The 19291-nt window shown below is 41.8% G+C and overlaps 1 protein-coding gene across 4 annotated transcripts in view; it reads left to right on the plus strand.

Annotated features, from left to right (window-relative positions):
• The window catches only part of COL4A6 (collagen type IV alpha 6 chain), a 264484-nt gene that overhangs the window by 110267 nt on the left and 134926 nt on the right, over window positions 1–19291 (plus strand). For all 4 annotated transcript variants that reach the window (XM_032474780.1, XM_032474782.1, XM_032474777.1 and 1 more), the window contains exon 3: window positions 8121–8204. In XM_032474780.1, coding sequence (XP_032330671.1) covers window positions 8121–8204 — 84 coding nt within the window. The remainder of the gene's footprint in view (window positions 1–8120; window positions 8205–19291) is intronic.

Below are 19291 nucleotides of genomic sequence, written 5' to 3' on the forward strand. Positions count from 1 at the left end.
AAAAAAGCATCTGTCAACATCATCTTTCTTTTCCTGACTTCCCAATATCAAGCTAATTCCTGGAACTAGTAGCAGTGGGTTCAGTGGAGGAAAAATTGACACAGAGAGTGAGGATAGCTGGTTTCTTATCCCTACTCTGATACTTAACTTCCTGTGTTGAGGAAGTCACTAACAGCTGAGCCTCCATTTCCTCATCTTTAAAATGCAAATCAGACATTGAGTGATCACCTATCAGGTAGACACGGTGCTAAATGCTGTAGTTATAAATAATACCAGCCAACATATATTGAGCATATATGTGCCAAGCACTTTGTTAGGGGCATAATCTCTAACCTCATTCACAGAACCCTATGAAGTCAAACATTATTATCCCTGTTTTATAGTTGAGGAAATTGAGGCTTAGAGAGTTTAAATTCATTTGCTTTATGGTGAACAAACCAACATCACTGCAGAGGAACTTACTGTCTAGGGGGATAGGTGAAGATATAAAAGAAAGCATTGTTATATTGTATATGTGTGTATGTCACTATATATAGCTATACATCTAAAACACTTATTTCAGATTTGTGGTAGAAAATCAAATGAGATTTGGTGTGAAAGGAGTTTTGAAGGAATCTGACATTATTAAAACAGAATAATCTTATGTTGTATGAAAACAGGATTGAGCAGCCATTTCAACAACCATTTACTGAGCTTATTCAAGAAGTATCTATTAAAAATATATTTAAAAAGAAGTCTCTATTATACTCCTAGTAGAGCTGTCCTTTTTTGTACTAGGTAGAGTATTAACAGGACCTAGCCTCTTTACAGCACCGTCTTTCTTCTGAGACCTGCTCATAATTCTAAAACCCACACATTTCTTCAACCTCACCAGGATCAATCATCCATTCATTCTACTACCTTTTTCACTGCCTCTTACTCACCACCTGTGCTCATTTCCTTCTTTAGGAAGCCCAGATTCCATAGCCTATCATTAAAAATCACTTCTTCTCATAAACCTTTGAGTCCCTTGCCTCTCTTTTTCTTTAGTATTCTCATTTAGCAGAACCCAACCATGGTTAAATCCAACTCTTCTAATCTACATCTGTACCCAACCAGCTTAAGGCTAAAGAGAACCTCACAGTATTGATGACTGGTCTTCCTTCAAGTCCATGGTCACTAACCTCAAGTGGACCCTTAGAACTGCATTATAGTTCTTCCATATTTCCCTAATTCTCCTTCCTGAAATTGCTCTGTCCAGATCATCACAATGCTAACTCCATTGGTATGTTCTTATCTTGTCTTACTTGACTTATCTACAATTTGGCACATTTTATCACACTTTCCTCCTTGAAATACTTTCTTCATTTGCCTTCCAGGACCTTTCTCTATGTTGCTTCTCTGCCTACCACACTGGTACTCCTTCTCTGGTACCTCCCCATTTTCCTTTAACACTGAAGTGCCTCCGTGATCAATGCTTGGATGTCTTCTTTTCCCTTTATCTACATTCCTTTCCTTGGTGACTTCATCTAGTCTTGTAGCGTTGTATAATACCAGTGATGGCAGAGATGGTGCTCGTCATATAATCCGTGTTATCTCCTATTTTCCATACTATTAGGTTGTCCAGTGTGTGTAGTTCTTCTTAAAGGGAACATGAACACAATCATGGGCAATTAGCAACAAGTATTAACATCTAAGATGGTGGAGTTACTACACAAATCTAGCTTGGAAATCCAAGTCACCTTTGAAAGAAAGCCACTAAGGAGAGCTGCCTGTCCTTCATCGGATTGTGACACGAAAAGAAGTAAACCTTAGTTGTGTTAAACTATTGAGATTTAGGGTTTGTTACCACAACTTAGATGAGTCTATACTAAGGTATCACGTGTACATCTCCAAGCTAGCCATCTTTCTTGTAATCCAACTATCTATTCAATTTCTCCAGTTAGGTGTCTAACAGACATCTCGAAACCAGAATTCCTGATGCCCCTCCAACAGTTTTTCCCAGACATTTTTCATTATCTGAATAAATGAGTTTCATCCTTCTAGATGCTTAGTATAGCAACCTGAGTCACCCTTGACTCCTCTTTCAGTTACATCCCATATCCAGTCCATCAGCAAATCCTAGTAGCTCTACCTTCAAAACATGTCCAGAATCCTCCCACTTCTGCCAGTGTCTACAACTGCCTCTCTGGTCCAAGCCACTGTCATCCTTCTGCTGAACTACCATGTCAGCCTCCTAGGTGGCCTTCCTATGTCCATCCTTGCCCCACCACAGTTCACATGGAGCTGACGTGTCACTCCTATGTTCAGAACCATTCAGTGTTTTGTCAGAGGCAAAGTTCTTACACTCTGGCCCCTGCTACAGCTCTGGCCTTATGACTTACCGCTTTCCCCTTACCCACTCCAATACTCTGGTCTCACTGCTGCTTGGCCAAAACATCAAGCATGTTCTCTCATTGAATGCTGTTTCTCTTGCTCTTCCCTTTGCCTGGAATACTCCTTCCCCAGATTACTAGGGAGCTTGCTCCCTCATTTTCTCAAACTTTACTGTGCATCACAATCACCTGAAGGGCTTTTTAAAACACAGATTGCTGGGCCCCACCCTAAATTGTATGATTTAGTAGATCTGCAAGAGGGGCAAGAATTTGCATTTCTCACAGGTTTCCAGGGCTGATGATGCTGACCCAGGTACCATGCTCTGAGAAACACTGCTCTCTGCTCAGAGGTCACCTTTGGGCAAAGCCTTCCCTGACTTCCTTATATAAAGTAGCAACCTAACCCCAACACTTCCTATCCCTCTCCCCTGCTTTATTTTCCTCTATAACACATGTCATTGGACAAATATGGATGTGATATTTATTGTTTACTGTTTGTCTTCCCCCCAGATTATAAACACAAGAGCAGGGACTTGGTTTCACTTGTGGCTGTATGATGCAGCCTCTATCCCTCATGTCTAATACATTGCTTAGCAGATAGTAGGTGCTTAAGAAATACTAGCTGAGGAGATGGTCAAAATAAAATGCTGCACAGCCAGCCATCTGTGAACTAAACTTCTCGAGGAATTGCTCATAAACATAACTCACCTTTGCCAACCATCCAGTCACTCCAGTTAAGCTGCTCTTAGAGTCCGTCTTGCTTCCTGGGTTACCTTCTGTGTCATGGTCATCCCTGCCACCACTCATGCCAGAAAACACTGGTGATGCCTGGAAAAGCATATTGGCTTGTGGAGGGGACACTGTGATGTAACTATTTCAGGAACCCAAAGAGAGAGGGAGAATCCCAGGTGGACCTGACCTAACACTTGTGACTTAGTTGTTCGGAGAACAATTATTTCACAACCCTTTCTGGAGTATCCGCTGGTTCATGGGATGTAGAGAAGAAGAAAACAGAATCTGTTCCCAGTCTGTTGGCAGATCCAAGTAGACTGAGGCCAATAAGGAAAAGCATCATCAGCAACGAGGAGGGAATAAAAACTTCTGCCTGAAATTGCTGAGAGGGAAGAATTTGGGAGAGTATTCACCAAGAAGATGGTGTTTGAGCTAGGCTTTAAGAGTGAGTAGAAGTTTGGTTTGTGGTAAATGGGAAAAGGGGATAGGGAGGTCATTTTAGACAAAGGAACCAGCATCAGCAAAAGGATAAAGGTGTGAGATACTAGTCATATTTAAAATATTTACATAAACATCAACAAATCCAAATAGATGTCCTAACCAAGCAGAGTGGACATCTGCCATAGATAATCCAGCATGACCATGTCATTGCATACCATTTGACTATCAGCTCCAGAGAGAAGCCAGAGTGTGACAGAAATGCTGAATAGAGTGACATAGCTAATATTAATGCAGTAATAGCTGACACTGAGTGTTTACTATAAGCCAGGCACTGTGCTTTGCATGCTTTATCTTATTGAATCCTCCAATCAACACCTATATGGTAGATACTGTTGACACCTGCATTTTACAGGTGGAAAGTTGAATATCAAAGGGAATAAGTCACTTGCCTAAGGCCACCCAACTCAGAAATATTAAAGCTGGGATTTAAGCCTATACAGACTGACTCCAGAATTTACGTGCTTAACAAAGGTATACTGCCTCAGGTAATGGCTAGAATGTAGTGGCCTCACTAACACTGTGGGAATATACAAAGAGGTAAAATAGGTTGACCTTTCCCTTACAGACATCACTGGTTGAGGAAACAAGACTCTCAGCTATGCAACTGAAGGAACGTTGTAAGGACTGTCCCTCAACAATGTGTGACACTTGCCCAGTGAGTGGGACATACATAGAGTGCAGGCTGTGTCCTTTCACTGAACTGGAGTGGTCATGGAAGAAATGGAACTTGAAATTGGTCTTGAGAGGTATTGAATAGAGTGAAGAATGTGGAATTAGGTTCAGAAGTGTTACAGTCTACTCGCTAGCAGTGTGACCTGGGCCAAAGTAATTTCCTTCAGTGTTCTCATGTGTACAGTGGGGGATTTGGATTAAACTAATGGTTCTTAACTTCAGCCTTCTACTCCCACGGGAAATTTTGGAAATTGTGGGGCTGTCTTTAGTTGTCCAAATGACTGGAGGAGGCTCTTAGGTAGGCACCAGGAATGATAGATGCTCTGTACACTATGAAGAATTGGCCTGCATCCTGCCCTACATTTAGAAGACCTCTGGACATTCATGGAGGTGAAAACCCTGTTTATAATTATCTGAGCCTAAAACATAACCACACTTTACATATTGAAATGATTTTTTTATGGTTTTATTATTATTGATTAAAACTACCCAGTAAACAGGGGGAAAGTAATAGCTCAGTGGGAGAGCACATGCTTAGCATGAACGAGGTCCTGGGTTCATTCCCTAGTACCTCCATTTTTTAAAAAAAAAAGGAAAAAAAAAACTACTCCGTAAACAAAGGAAAGATTGAATTTTATCCCCAGAACATTCACCATTTCAGAGAACCAGTGCAGTAATAGCAACTCCGTTCATGGTACTTGAGTCAGCAATACCACATCCCAGTGTCTTTCTGCTTCAGCAGGCTGTGGCATTCCTGGTGATTCTGCATCAAGCTTCTAGCCTTTGGTGAATTTCATTACTTTTTTTTTATAGAGCTATGTATGATCATTTACATATTGATACATATTGTTTTGGGGGGGAGGGATAAATGAGGAGTTTGGGATTAACAGACACAAACTGCTGTATATAAAATAGGTAAACAACAAGGACCTACTGTATAGCACAGGGAACTATATTCAATATCTTGTAATTAACTACAGTGGAAAGGAATCTGAAAAAGTGAATATGCATATATATCTTAATCACTTTGCTATACACCTGAAACTAACACAACATTGTAAATTAACTCTACTTCAATTAAAAAAATACCTATTGTTTCATTATAAGTGACTTTTTGTTTTTTCTTTGCAATACAATTATGGCATAATATATGCTTTTACAATTATTGTTTGCATCTGTATTATAACTTATTCCTATGAATTTCTTTCCACAAGAGCAAGAAAGAATAATAAATATTTATAATAAAAAATAGTGTGCTGGTCTGGTAGAGTTAAGTACCACTGTATTAGATGATCTTTCCCGGCCTTTCCAGTTCTAATTTTCTGTGGGTATAAGGAGTGGTTGGCTTTTAAGAGGAAGGGAGAGAGCATTCCAGGGTGGGAATGACACCAGTGATGTGGCCTGGTTGAGCAGGGGTTGGAGTGTCCCCAGACAAGCCAGGATAGGACAGAGACTTCCTCCGTGCTTGGTCTTGCCATGTTCCCTGGAAGCCACTCCTTTTATCCCTCCCCACTCAGTGTAATTGAAGACTCCTGGGGGAACTGCCAGGGCCAGCATTACAGGAAATTGCCTTGTGGCCAGTGGGGCTTCTCTGGTTACTTTCCTCAGTGACAGAGGACAGTGATGGTTTCCTGTCTGTTAGCTGGGTGTCTTTGCCTCCTTGTTCTGCCAAGTTCCCAAGAAACCTTAGCTTCTGCTCCTTACATTTTTGTGCAGCTCCTGTTACTGGAATTTTTTTCCCCTGTCTTATCCAGTTCCCTTGCCTCTGGCCTCCTCGCTCCATGCTAGAGATCTGGAAACTTTTGGTCCATGACAGACAAATATTATGGGACACCTAAAAGGCATATTGTTTGGAATTAGGCCATAGCTCCGAACAGATACCACTTCAACTTTGGCAATGCCTATTGAGTCCTCTCCCTTGAAGGTGATGGATTTATCATCTAGTAACATAAGAGTTTTTTCTTCTTGCTCATTATATGTGTTCATTGAAGACTGCCTGGAAAAGACAGAAATATATGGAGAAGCAAATAGAAATTATCCATCGTCACAAGAAATATGGTACTTGACATTAGACAAAGGGGACACAGCATAGGTGAGGGTTAAATTCAATGATGCTCTGTCTCCCTATTCTCTATTCCATGCCAGCCCCTGTCTTCCTCCTCACACAGCACCTCTTGATCTCACCCTTAGGAAAACTGGCCTGTCCTCTATACCCTACAACAGAGGGCAAACTGGAAAGTGTACAATAACACTTACCATGTCAAAGGCATATAAGAGAGATAAAATATCTCATATCAGGAAGGTGTTTGGAATCTAAAATAGCCATATTTTGTCATAGCTCTGCCATCACTACCTTATTACCGAGGTGTTGTGGTGATAAAGTGTTGTGGGAATGTCTAAAGAGATAAGAGACCATCTCAGAAATTTGCAGCACTCCCAGGGAATTAGGAAAAGGCTCACAGTAGAAAGAGGCAAGAATGATGAAGTGTGAGGCCGGCTCATAAATATGCCTTTCTCTTTTGAAAAAAAAAAAAACAGCCAACATTAAACAAAAAAGTTGGATGATACTAAATCCATCCTAGTGATAAAGTTCTCATTACAGATAATAGTTAGAATTTATGTTTTGCTTTTTTTCCAAGGTGGATAGGGTCAGAATGGCAGTTTCCTCATTTCTGAGTCTTTGCATTGAGGCTCTGGTAGACAGAAGACTTAGAAAACACTAAGGCATAAGAGTTAAGGTCAAGGTTTTGGAGTTAGTCAGACCTGTGTTCAAATCCCAGCTCTGTGAGCTCATCAGACACTGTTTACATGCCATTCACTGTTTTGGACACTGGGGATACAATGTTAGACGGCACAGATAAGGTCCCTGCTTACATGAAGCTTACATTCTAATGGGGCGAGACAGAATGTTTAATGTTGAAAACATCATGATATGATTGGAAGTAACTGAGGGCCACTTTAGGTTGAGTGGTCAGGAAAGGGCTCTTTGAGAATAGACAATTGAACTGAGACTTGGCTATGAGAAGAGGCCAGGGATCAAAAATATCTAGAGGAAGAGCATTCCAGGCAGAAGTAACGACTGGGGCAAAGGCCCTGAGGCAGGAACAGGCTAAAGTTTTTAAAGAATAGAACGAATACCAGAGTGACTGAAGCAGAGCCAGGCAGGGAGAGATTGAGGACATGAGGTTGGAGCGTCAGCCCATGTCAGGTCAGGTGGGGGCCTTGTAGAAATTCAGCTCGTCGTCATCATCATCCTCAGAGAACAGAGAAGAGAAAAAAAGTTAGAGAGTTTGGGGGATACTGTACAGTATCACCTGAGGAATTTGGGTTTGACTCACTGGGCACAGGGGTGTCACTGTAACGTTTGAATGGCGGGCTAAAAGTGGAGGCTGAGAACGACTCTGAGAGCAGAGTGCAGGATGACCATTTTCATCGAGCATGCCATTTCGAGCACTTGAAATTCTCCCCAGTTCTCTGCTACAGCCACTGCTTTGTCAGTGAGTGCAAACATCTAAGTCCAGTGGGAGCCAGGGAGATGTCTAGAGTCTATTTCCAGCCCCATGGAAAGAAACTCTTGTAGTTTGTGACTAGAATCTCTACCAATGAAGGAGTATCTAAGTCACAGTTCCCAAACCAGCTACCAAACTGGCTATTTAGTGTGATACGGACCTAAAAGGGTGCTAGCTTCAGATGACTTTTTATTTCATGTGACTCATGACACCATCAAGTGGGATGATTAAGCCACTTTAATTTATTTGGTTAAGAGGAGTGTGGCTACAGGTTCTGTTCCTGGGCAACATTGCTTCTTGGTTCACATGGTTGACTAATATTTTTCTTTTCTTTTCTTTTCTTTTTTAATAGGGAGAGAAGAAGGCCTATGGAAAGCCATGCGGGGGCCAAGACTGCAGTGGGGGCTGTAAATGCTTTCCTGAGAAAGGAGCCAGAGTAAGTTCCTTCTTTCATTGTTGAAAGACAGATAGTCACAGGAGCTGGTATCTGAAGTGTATGTGTGTTTTCTTTAGAATTAAACTGCTTAGAATTTACTCTCATGACCTTATGGAACCAGCAAAGTGATGAGGACCAGCTGGAAGAAGCTTTGCTAACGAATGATAGACAGAACTAGATTGGTCAAAGTTTCTGAGGGACCAGGGAAAGGTTTCCTTCGTTGACTCAATGCCAAGGTTTCCTCAAGGTTTCATCTGGAGTATTTCCAAAAGCCAATTAGGTTGTGCAGAACCAGATGATGATATGTTTGTAGATATGTGTAAATTTTCATGGCTCATTTGTATCCACTTGGTTCTTTCCTGCCTCTCAGGGAAACAAGTGGTGCAATTGTTATCTACAGACTAAGGATGTGATGCATCCAAAATCAAGGGTACAGGGTAGCTGTGAAGTCCAGAAATCTAGGTGACTACACATAAAGATTGATTTATAGATATTATATTAAAACACAGGATATGTTTTAAAACATTTAGTGATTTATTCAATGTATTGTCCTTTAATAGCCATGCCCAGTTCAAATGGTTGTGCAAACTGCAATGAACACGGCACATTGACACAGCATGTCTATCAATCCTCATATATACATATGTGATGTGTTGCCTCAGATGATTTGTAGTTTTGATTTGCCCTGAATAAACCTGCATCTTTAGTATAACTCAGCAAAAGTATTCAAGGGGGTTCACTCTGTAAAAAAAGATAAAATCTAATCTACGTTTTCAGAATTTATGGCCACCCTGTAGAATTCAAATCTTCCGACTTCCAGCCTTGTATTTGCACTCTCATCACATTCAAACAAGCCGAAGAGCTGACATTGTCAAAGGAGGGTAGCATAAACAGGTCAACCAAACCCTCAAAACCATAGCCGAACAGGGAACAGAGTGACCGCTCCACCTCCTTCCTTCATTATCTTCCATTTGCAGTAAAGTGAAATGTCAGACTATGCCAGAATTTGAAGGAAAAGTATAAAAAGCCACCTCTTCATCAAAAGGGACCAGACCTATTATACATGAAAAGCATAGACTTAGAAAATCATAAAATATGAGAAAGGGAAAGTATCTTAGTGAGCCTCTCATCTTATCCACAGATTGTACTGGAGAAACAGACCCTGAGAAGGAAAATGTCTTCCCAGGGTCACACAGCAAATTGATGACAGATTCAGGCTATTACTTGGGTCCTTTGATTTCTCACCTATTTACTTTACTCACTGCTGCCTCGCATGGGAGTCATGTTCACTATAGCCAAGGAGGCCCACGTTCTTGCCTCTGATCTATAACCAGGAAACACTTTAGGAAAATAGAATTCTACAACAAATATATGAATATGTTCTTAAACAACAGCAAGTAACACAGACAAAGCAAAAGTCTCCCTTGATGCTCTGTCAGTCTCACTATTGCCTTTCTGGTTTTTTTCTGTGTATCATCAGATATGTACAAATATATATATATAAATAGTTTTGTTTTCTGGGCTTTTTTCAAACTATAATCAGTAATATATATTCTGTGCCTTTTTAATTTATTTGTTTGATCACATGATATGTCTTTAAAATCTTTTCCTCTACTCCATAGTTTAAGTTAGCCATTCCCTTTTGATGAACTCCTAGGTTGTTTCCAAATTTTTGCTATTTTTTTTTTAAATGGAAATGCTACAATGGAAATCCTTGAACAGGCCTCCTTGTACTCATTTCTAGCATAGATACTAAGGATCAGAATTACTAGATATAAGGGTAATAAGTTATTTTTAGTGTTCAAAACTTGCTCAATTACCCCACAGAGTATCTATTCTAATTTACACTCCCATCAGCATTGTACAAGGGTGCCCACATTTCTACATCCTTGCCAGCACTTGATATTTTTGCTAATATGGTTGAAAATCATCCCAATTCCCAGACTATATGTTAAGTTTAAGCATCTTTTCACATATTCATTGCAAGTTTGTATTTCTTCTGTGAATTTCCTGGATGTATCCTCTGCCCCACTTTTCTAAGGGGTGATTCTTACTGATTTACTTTACCCCTGCAAAGATATAGCAAATGCAAATAGCCCAAGTAGAAGCAGATGAGATTTGAAGTTTGAGGCAAAAGGACATTTCCTGATGGGTTGTTGTGGGGGGACAGGAAGTTGGTCAGACCCTGCAGCCAGGGAACTGAGAAGCAGCTCTGGACCATTAATGGGGTTGGGGAGAATTTAAAAGTAGAAATTCTTATATATTTTGAATAGAGGTCAGTCCTACACCAGGCAGACATGCCTATGATGACCTCATGGTTTCACCCCTGGCTGAGATTTTGATCTTTGAAGATAGAAGGCAGTGGATTTCCTCTGTGAGGAGCTCTCATTTGGATTCCAAACATCTGGAGCCCTAGTCTGCCTTCTCCTTTGAAAACATGAGTGGTTGAAGGGGTGTGGGACGGAGAAAAAGAGAATATCACCACACAGATTTTTTTCTTCAATTTTTAAAAGACTTGATGTCCACACAGTCAAATATGTTCCTAAAAGTTTATTTGTGAAGCCTGAAATTTCTGGGAACGTTTGTCAAGGGTATTGAACAAGACCAAGCTGTATTTCATGAGTCAAGTGCACTGATGTCCTATTTCCCAAATAGATCAGGAGGCCAGTGCACATGGGGGCCGAGCCTGTGAACACGGATGCTTGAAGCTGCCGGCGTGGCCAGGTCCATTTCAGACATCCTCCCTACCCTCCTGCGTTCCCAGGGCCAAGCAGATTGTTTAAACTGGCCCCAGCACTGTTGACCCTGCAGGGCAGCCCCTCAGTACCCCTTTTGTGCAGATGTCAGAAAGATTTGAGACTGTTTTCCTTAGCTGAGAAGAGGGCCCCATTTGGATTTCAAGCTGTTCCTCTCGAGCTCTGCGAGCTGGGAGGGGAACGGAACGTTGGGTCACCCCTGAGATACGCTGCAGCCCTTGGCAGGCCTGCCTCCCGCCTTGGGGAGACATCAAGCACATAGCTTGCTGGGCAGTGTGTATTTTTCCTTTGCCAAAAGCCTCTTGAACTGACTAAGACATTTACACAACACCTAGCACTCACTCCTACACGACTGTGATCCAGCCCTTTTTGGCTTAAGCTCTCTCAAACCGATTTCTCGAAGGTATGCCCTGCTGGTGAAAAGCCCTTGCCGAGTGTTGGTGTGCTGCCTTGTACTATCCAAAGCATCTTCTCCCAAGGTCTCTATTATCTGTATGCAACAAACAAACTGATAAGTGACTTGCCCAAGGTCACTAGCCTGTCTGTGGCTAAACCTTACTCAGCCTACTTTAGGAGAATGTCACCTTTAAAAAAATGACCCGCCTAGTAATGCTTACTAAAGGTGTCTTTTTTCCCCCTGGACACTTAAATTTGGAATTAATATTTGAGTTGTTTTTTTTTTAATGGCAAAAATTGTGTTGTTTGTTTTGTTTCTGTTTTTGGTTTTTGATGATAAAAAAAATTAGTGTTTGACTTCCAGCTTTCTTTCATGGGAGTAGGTGTGATTATCTGGAAGAACCATGCTTTTGAGTTCTTCCCTTCCCTGGTATTTTTTTTTTCCTGCCATTGGATTGATCAAATTGTTCTAGGATGACATCTCCATCCCTTCCTCTTTTTTCCCCGACTGGATTTGAAAGCTGTCTCTGCATTATGCTACACTGCGTGTGTTCGAGTTGGGAGCAGGCGGGACTGTTTGTTTTGTTCTGAGCCTGCCGTTCCTTAATAGCATTTCAGAGTTTGCCCTGTTTTAACAGTGTTCTGGTGTTTATATACAGCATGGAGAGCTCCTAATTATCCATGCCATCTAAGAATGCGTTGTCGCAGATAATCCCCGACCACAGGGAATGTTTGGATTCCCCCCTAGGTAAGGGCTGTTTGCCCCTATTTTATGGCTTGGGAAGCCCTGTCCTAGCTGGAGAGTTTATGAGGCTGGCCTGCAACAGCCCAGGTTTTCTTAATTCCTTATCTCCTGCCTGCATCCTGCTGCTTCTCTGTCACAGAGTGTGTTTCCCATGAATTCCAGAGCCCAGATACATTAACCACCAGCCCTTCAATTTACTCTCCTCCTGCAAACAGCTGACATTCCCTGTGTCAGCTGACTGGTGCCATGACTACCAAGAGGCCTTTCCATTTTCTCCCGAATTAGGCAATTCCTGTGGTGTGTACATCTTTCCCGTCTCTCTGGGTACCCTCCCCCGTACCCTGGCCCTGACCCACTCCTACCACACACACCAACGTCCTTAGCCTCTACTGCTCCAAAGCAAAAACTCATACTGTGCGTGCCCTCCTTAGGTGGCCGGGCTTCAGCTGCCTGCACTCGAGCATCTGGCCTTCTTTCCCACTTGCTGCTCAGTCCTCTGTGGGCTGGCCTTGCTGCTGACACTGGTCATCACTAACCCACCTGTTGCCAAAACAATGGATATTTTTCATTCTTATCCTCCTTGACTTCTCTGCTGCACGAGACACCTCCTTCTTTCCTGAAACTCTCTATTCCCTTGGATTTCATACTGCTGTTGTTCTCTCCTGGTTTTTTTTTTTTTTCCTATTCTGATTGGGACTTCCCAGGGTTCTAACCTCATGCTATTTCTCTTCTCACTATAGGCCCCTCCAGGGTGGTGTCGTATATTCCAAGGATCTCAGCTCCCACCCGTACAGTGATAGATATCTGATCTCTAGTTCTAGCTCAGACCTTGCTCCTTAGCTTCAGGTCAGCATTGTCAGTTTCTTGCTGGATACCTCTGCTTGGAGTTTCACTGGCACCACCAGCATGTATTACACAGAATTCAACCACCAACCCCCAGCAAACATGTGTCTTCCTAAGTCCCACCTGTGTCTTCCCCATCTCAACAAATGGTACCACTAAGCACTCCATTGCTCAAGCCAGAAGCCCAGAAGTCATTCTTGCCTTCTCTTTCCTTTCTCCACTATCACCTCCAATTCATCACCAAATTCCATCCATTTATCTTCCTAAATAGAGCTCAAATCCATCCACTGTCCTTCATACCTATTTCTCCAATCCGTGCCTGTATAATTTCTTGCCTGAATGACCATAATAGCCCCCAGACTGATGTCCCAATCTCCAGTCTCACTATTTCCCATCCATTTGCCCCTCGACCATCATCATCTTTCCAAAACATAAATATGACCATGAAACTGTTGCTTAAAATCCCTCCATGGTTCCCCACTGATCTGACAATAAAATCTTAACTCTAGCAGGCTTACAAAGTCCTCCATGGCCAAGCCCTTGACAACCTCTCCAACATTCTCTCGCATCACGAGGAGCCTCCCTCTTCAGAAAACAAAACAAAACAGAACCATACACATAAATGGAACTATTGAAAGTTCCCTGAACCTGCTATGTTATTTAATACATTCCAAGTTTCATACCTGCTACCCTCTTGCCGTGGACTCTCCTTCTATGAGCTCTATCCTTTCTCTGCCAACTTGCTTCTATTCACCCATCCTTTAAAACTGCACACAGACTTCACCTCCTTAGAAGCTCTCCATGATGGAAGATTATCTACTCTTCTCATCCTTCTCATGCTGAACTGCAGCGTGATTTCTCTGCTCTCCTCTATCTTATGAACTCCTCAAGGGCAGAGACCTGGTCTCAGACTCCACAGGGGCAGGAGGCACTATTGTAGATGGTTTCATCAAGGACTGACCGACCAACCAATTTGATTGAGTATGATTCCAGCCCTGCTCTACTGGATTAGCTGTTAGGTTGCTGTGAAGCAGATGAGAGTCTCTTGTCGAGGGAGAAATCCAGTCTACAAGAAGGCAAAGAGCAGGGCAGTCATTTCCATATCTCCTTTAGATCCTATTAGCTGTAAGGGCCCCAGTTCTTTCCCACACTCTGGTTCCAATAGCTTGCTTTGGGATTCTGCTCTACCTAACTCCTCTGGGTTTTTGACCTTGACTTCTTCTTTTGCCTAACTGCTTCTTCCTCTGTGCCTCCCAATGCAAGGGACTTGGCAAAATGCTGTTGTTTTACTACCGGCAATTTGTTCCTCCTCCAAGGTGAGGACATTCATGAATAATTGTGAGTGAAAGAGAACCACACTTTCTTTTTGACATCGATTTCACCCTCCTCTCCACCAGACCTTTTGCTGAAAGCCTTTGAACCTTATGCAAAGTTGATAGTCTTGAGTTTCCCTTGTTCCTTTTCCTTGTGGGTGGAGAAGAAAAGTGTTTGCCCAGGGAAGTAGCCACTGGGTGACAGTAGGGGAGGGAGGTTTAAAAAAAAAGATCCCTGTGTATTTTAAATATAGTTACTTAGGTCAAGGATAAGTGATGATAATGTTAAAAGTTAGTGTCTGCACTGAATCAAGATGCAATCATAGCCCAGCAGATGTTTGTGGTTATCTTAATCCTTTCTTTGATCATGTTGGGACAGTATGGAGTTTATGGAATACATTATCCATACTAGTGAGGGGGCTTCTGTTAGAGAGGAGCCAAGGAGCTGGCCAAGGAGATAAATACATGCTGTGGGAGTCAAGGGCACTGCTTGAGATGTTCAGAGAGCTCAGTGCCCTGCCTAAGCTTTGCACACTGGGTGACTTTGGACTGGTGCTTTCCCCTCTCAGGGTCCCAGTTTTCCCATAAATAAAATGAGGGGTGTGGGCTGGGTGATCTCAAAGAACCCACCAGCTCTGCCGATCTAAGTCAGATACCGTGTTACTGTACCATGACAGTTCCTCGCCCCCAGAGTGTCTTATCGTGCTTTCTGGTGTTGCAGTGAGATATGGAGGGCAATGTTTGACAGTGCTCTACCCTCTGGAGTGGTGTCTTGGCAGCTGCCTCAGACGTAAATCACTTGCTGTGGCTTTTTACTGCCGATGCTGGAAGCACCTCATAGCTGAAGTTGCACTCCTGCAGAAATGCGTGGTGCTCCCCTCCTTGACCATCTGACTGGTGTGATTTGAAGAGAGTCATAGGGATGTTGCCTGACTACCCATCTCCCTTCCCCCTCTGGACATCTTCCCTGCCTGGTCTACCTGCAGTTCTAGCTTTAGAGACCCACTCTTTAGATTAAGCATGGCCCTAGCTTGGCATTGCTTGAATAAACTGCATATGCCTCTGATGAGAGGGGGCAGGCTGACCCTGCATACCTGGGGAGGGGTTGCACACACAGATCTTTAGAGACTGCTCAGTCTTCCATGTCCTGGCCCTGCTAAGCCATATGTCAGTGACACTGGATATCAAGACATGGGTGAGCATCTTGCCCACCAACGTGTGACATAGTCTCTCCTAGAGTCTGCCTTCATCTTCCCTCCCCAGTTTACTCCTCTCCTTTCCTTGTTCTTTTCTTTCCTTTCTGGCCTCTAACTTCCTTCTTTCTCCTTCCAGGCTTCCCCACCTCTGGCTCCAGGATTTCTCACTCTTGGCCCCTCATTCCCATTTCACCCACCATGGCCGCCTCACCCAGTTACTTCCGGCTGCTGTCAGTTTCCTGGGATTGCGTCCTGTGTCACCTGTCCCTGTTTGGGATCATCTATTAGCAGGCATTAAACTACAGCAGCAGGATATCAGAAAGAGTTGCTGAGATGTATTTTATAGAAGCATCACACTTATCCAGAGATTCTAAATCTCTAAGCCTGGATCAGTGATCTCCAAAATTGGTGAAGGTGTAGGGGAGGGGGAGGTTGGTACTTGGAAGTCAGTCCATTGGAAAATCAGTGTAAAAGAATTCCAGTTTCTATTTCCATTTATATTGAAAAAGTCTAGAAAGAAATTCAGATTTGGATCAAAATGATTTATGTAAAGTGCTTAAAACAGTGTGTAGTACACTAAGCACTATGTAGGTATTAGCTATTGTTATTACTATTATTAAGCCTTTCAAATATGTAATATGCATATTGTCACTGACCCCTCCATTGCATATGCTTTGTAAGGTATTCTGAGGGAAGATGGGATCCCACAGATGGAAGGGTTGACCCTGGGAACCTTACTTTTCTTTTTTTCCTGTGTGTATACCAGAGATACTGGTCTTTACTTGGGCCCAGTTAAGTGGATTTATGGATTATATTATCTAACTACATTAACCCTCACAAAACGCACAAGTGATTTAAGAAAATTCCTGCAGATAAACCATGTATTGAAGATAATACCCATAATGTAAGCACATGAAAATGGCAGTGCTCACTCTTCTCTTACTTCTAGAATGAGTTTTTCCATCAGCCTCATTATGCAGTAAAACCCACAACAATTTAATTATACCTCACAAGAAGTCAGTAAAAAAGTAATGCAAGAATACTCAAGAAGACTATATGAAATATGGATTTATACCCATTCTCAGTGATGAAAGACCGTGCCCTAAGTGTATATGATGCCTGGAAATATTAGCTAATAATATAATGAAGCCATCACAATTAACAAGACATTTTTTTAACTCGTAGTCCTGTGACCCAGGATGCATGAGCCTTTTAAATTTTATTTTTACTTTTATTTTTTTATTGAAGTATAGTCAGTTTACAATGTTATGTAAATTTCTGGTGTACAGCATAGTGATCATTTATACATATATGTATATTCCTTTTCATATTCTTTTTCATTATAGGCTATTACAAGGTATTGAATATAGGTCCCTGTGGTATACAGTAGGACCTTGTTGTTTATCTATTTTATATATAGTATCTAGTATCTGCAAATCCTAAACTCCCATTTTAGCCCTCCACTCCCCCTTTCCCCGAGGTAACCATGTTTGTTTTCTATGTCTGTGAGTCTGTCTCTGTTTAAGACATTTGACATGCTATTTATGTCATCTTTATCTCATCCTTTAACATTTTCTATTCATTGTGTGTTTCATAATATATATGTTTGTACATATATATGCAGAGTAGGACATGTATATAACTTATGTAATTATTAATAATATAGTATGTATATATACATATGAACCATGCTCTAATTTTATTTTAATTGAAAAGGGTGTGCAATCAGAAAGACTTGGAGACCACCGGCCTAGACCATACTTAACTTAGATGGGACCCATGAGCAGAGGCAAAAAAAACTTTTAATAAGAAAAAAATAACTGTCCCCAAATCTCTTGCTCTTTCCCTATAAAACAGCCATGCCACCAACGATAGAACCTCACCTTGACAACGTTATATAAAATAAAGCAATGGGGATCTCAGGAGTGGGGAGAAGTGAGACAGTGAAGAAATTTTAAAATCATAAAATCTCAAGCTTGGGAGGTTGGATCCAAGCCCCAAGTGGCATATCATAGTTTATAAAAGGCTTTCCCAGCATGCCTGTGAATGCTCTTTCCCTCTCTTTAAAAATGAAGACTTTTACAAGAAGACGTTTCAGAGAGGTTAAGAGACTTTCCCAAGGTCCCTTGCGAGTGGCATAGCTGAGATTTGAACGAAGTATTCTTTTCCCCTGCTCAGTGTTCTTTCTACCATATTAAATGGCCTCTTAATTCCGTGGCCATAATCAACTGAGCTCATCTTGGTTGTCTTATTGTGAATGGAGGAATGCTTGTGTGGAGAAAATCTGCCAAGAAGATGTAGACCAGATATAACAAATCAATCATCTTCCCCTGCCCCAGTGAGAAGTCACTCCTGACTGCAGGCATAGCATCCGTTTATATCCTTGTCTGGGTTTAAGAATGTTTTCCTAATATCCCTGTCTTTTACAAGTTAAAGAACTGAAAACCATGCATAAGGGAAGCTTGGTTTTCATCTGTGATTACAAGTTTTGTGAGGAGTCACATCAGTTTTTACAGCTCTGGTGCAGGTTTGGTCCTTTATGGAGGTCACTCATTGTACAGAAGTTCCTTGCAGTGGAATTAGAAATGTGTATAGATGAAACTACCAAGTATATGTCAGGGAAGTAATACGGTGTCTGCTCTCAGAAGGCTTGCATTAATGGAAGTCTTCCAAGAATGTTTAACAAAATTAATTGCATGGCATCTCTCTTAAGCTATAGAAGTTGATGGAGAAAAATGTGTATTGCTTTGCAGCAATTTGCCTCACTGCCCTCTTTTCAAAAGAGCTCTTATTTTAACAAATAAGGCAGATGGCCAGTTATTTTAAGACCACCTCTACTTACAGAGGTAGATGTCCTAGAATTTGTTCTGCATTTTGTTTTTCTCATTGTGTTGAATGAGGTTCAAGCCCACAAAACAAACATTTAAGAAAACACTTGGGAAGTGGGGTGCAGGCACTTTGGAGAATGCAGATCTACTGCAAGCTCCAGGCTTAGGGAGACTACACACACACACACACACACACAGAGAGAGAGAGAGAGAGAGAGAGAGAAAGCAGCAGCAGTAGCAGCAGCAGTGCTTAACTACACAGCAGTGCATCATCTGACTGAAAGTCTGAGTGGCCAAGCCCAAGTCCTTAAAAGAAGGTATTGGCCTGGACTGGAGTAATTAAGCAAACTCTTCTTTTTAATATTCTGACAAAAAATGTTTCTTTAAGAAGATTAATTTGGTGGGGGCTGTGTAGGGTAGATTAGAGTGAAAGACGTGATAGGTAGGTAGAATGTTCTCTATTTTTAGTTCCTTTCCTCCACATTCCTCTAACTCCTTGGAAACCACTACCTCTATGGCTTCATCTCTTCTGATCCCAATTAAGAAAAATTCATCCCCAAACCAAGTAGAAACAGCAGCACTAAGGTGACCCTATTTTGATTACAGAGAGGAGGCTGTAAGATGGGATGCTAAAAGCTCCTGCAGTTACTGCAATGCCCAGTGAGAAAGGCCAACTCAATGGGTTCTGAAAGAGCATCTCTTTCCTACTTGACACAATTTTTTTACAGGGGTTATGAGTGAAAGGTAGGGATTGAGCAGTTGTGAAAAGGGGAAGTCATTGGTTCATATGACAGATCTTAAAGCGTGGTCAGTGGAGAAATCTACAGAGTACCTAGAATTGTGCCCTTATACTGAATTACCAGCTCTGACCTTAGCAGGCTCCTATTGTGGACTTATCTAAGCACTTGGTCTTGCTATGACAGCTTTTACAGTTTTTACAAGGTTAGTTTTACTCCTTCATTTTTGAAAACCCAGGGGGAAAAGATGTTCATTCCTTTGGACCCCAGGAA

Source organism: Camelus ferus, chromosome X (genome assembly GCF_009834535.1).
Source record: "Camelus ferus isolate YT-003-E chromosome X, BCGSAC_Cfer_1.0, whole genome shotgun sequence".
Taxonomy (NCBI): domain Eukaryota; kingdom Metazoa; phylum Chordata; class Mammalia; order Artiodactyla; family Camelidae; genus Camelus; species Camelus ferus.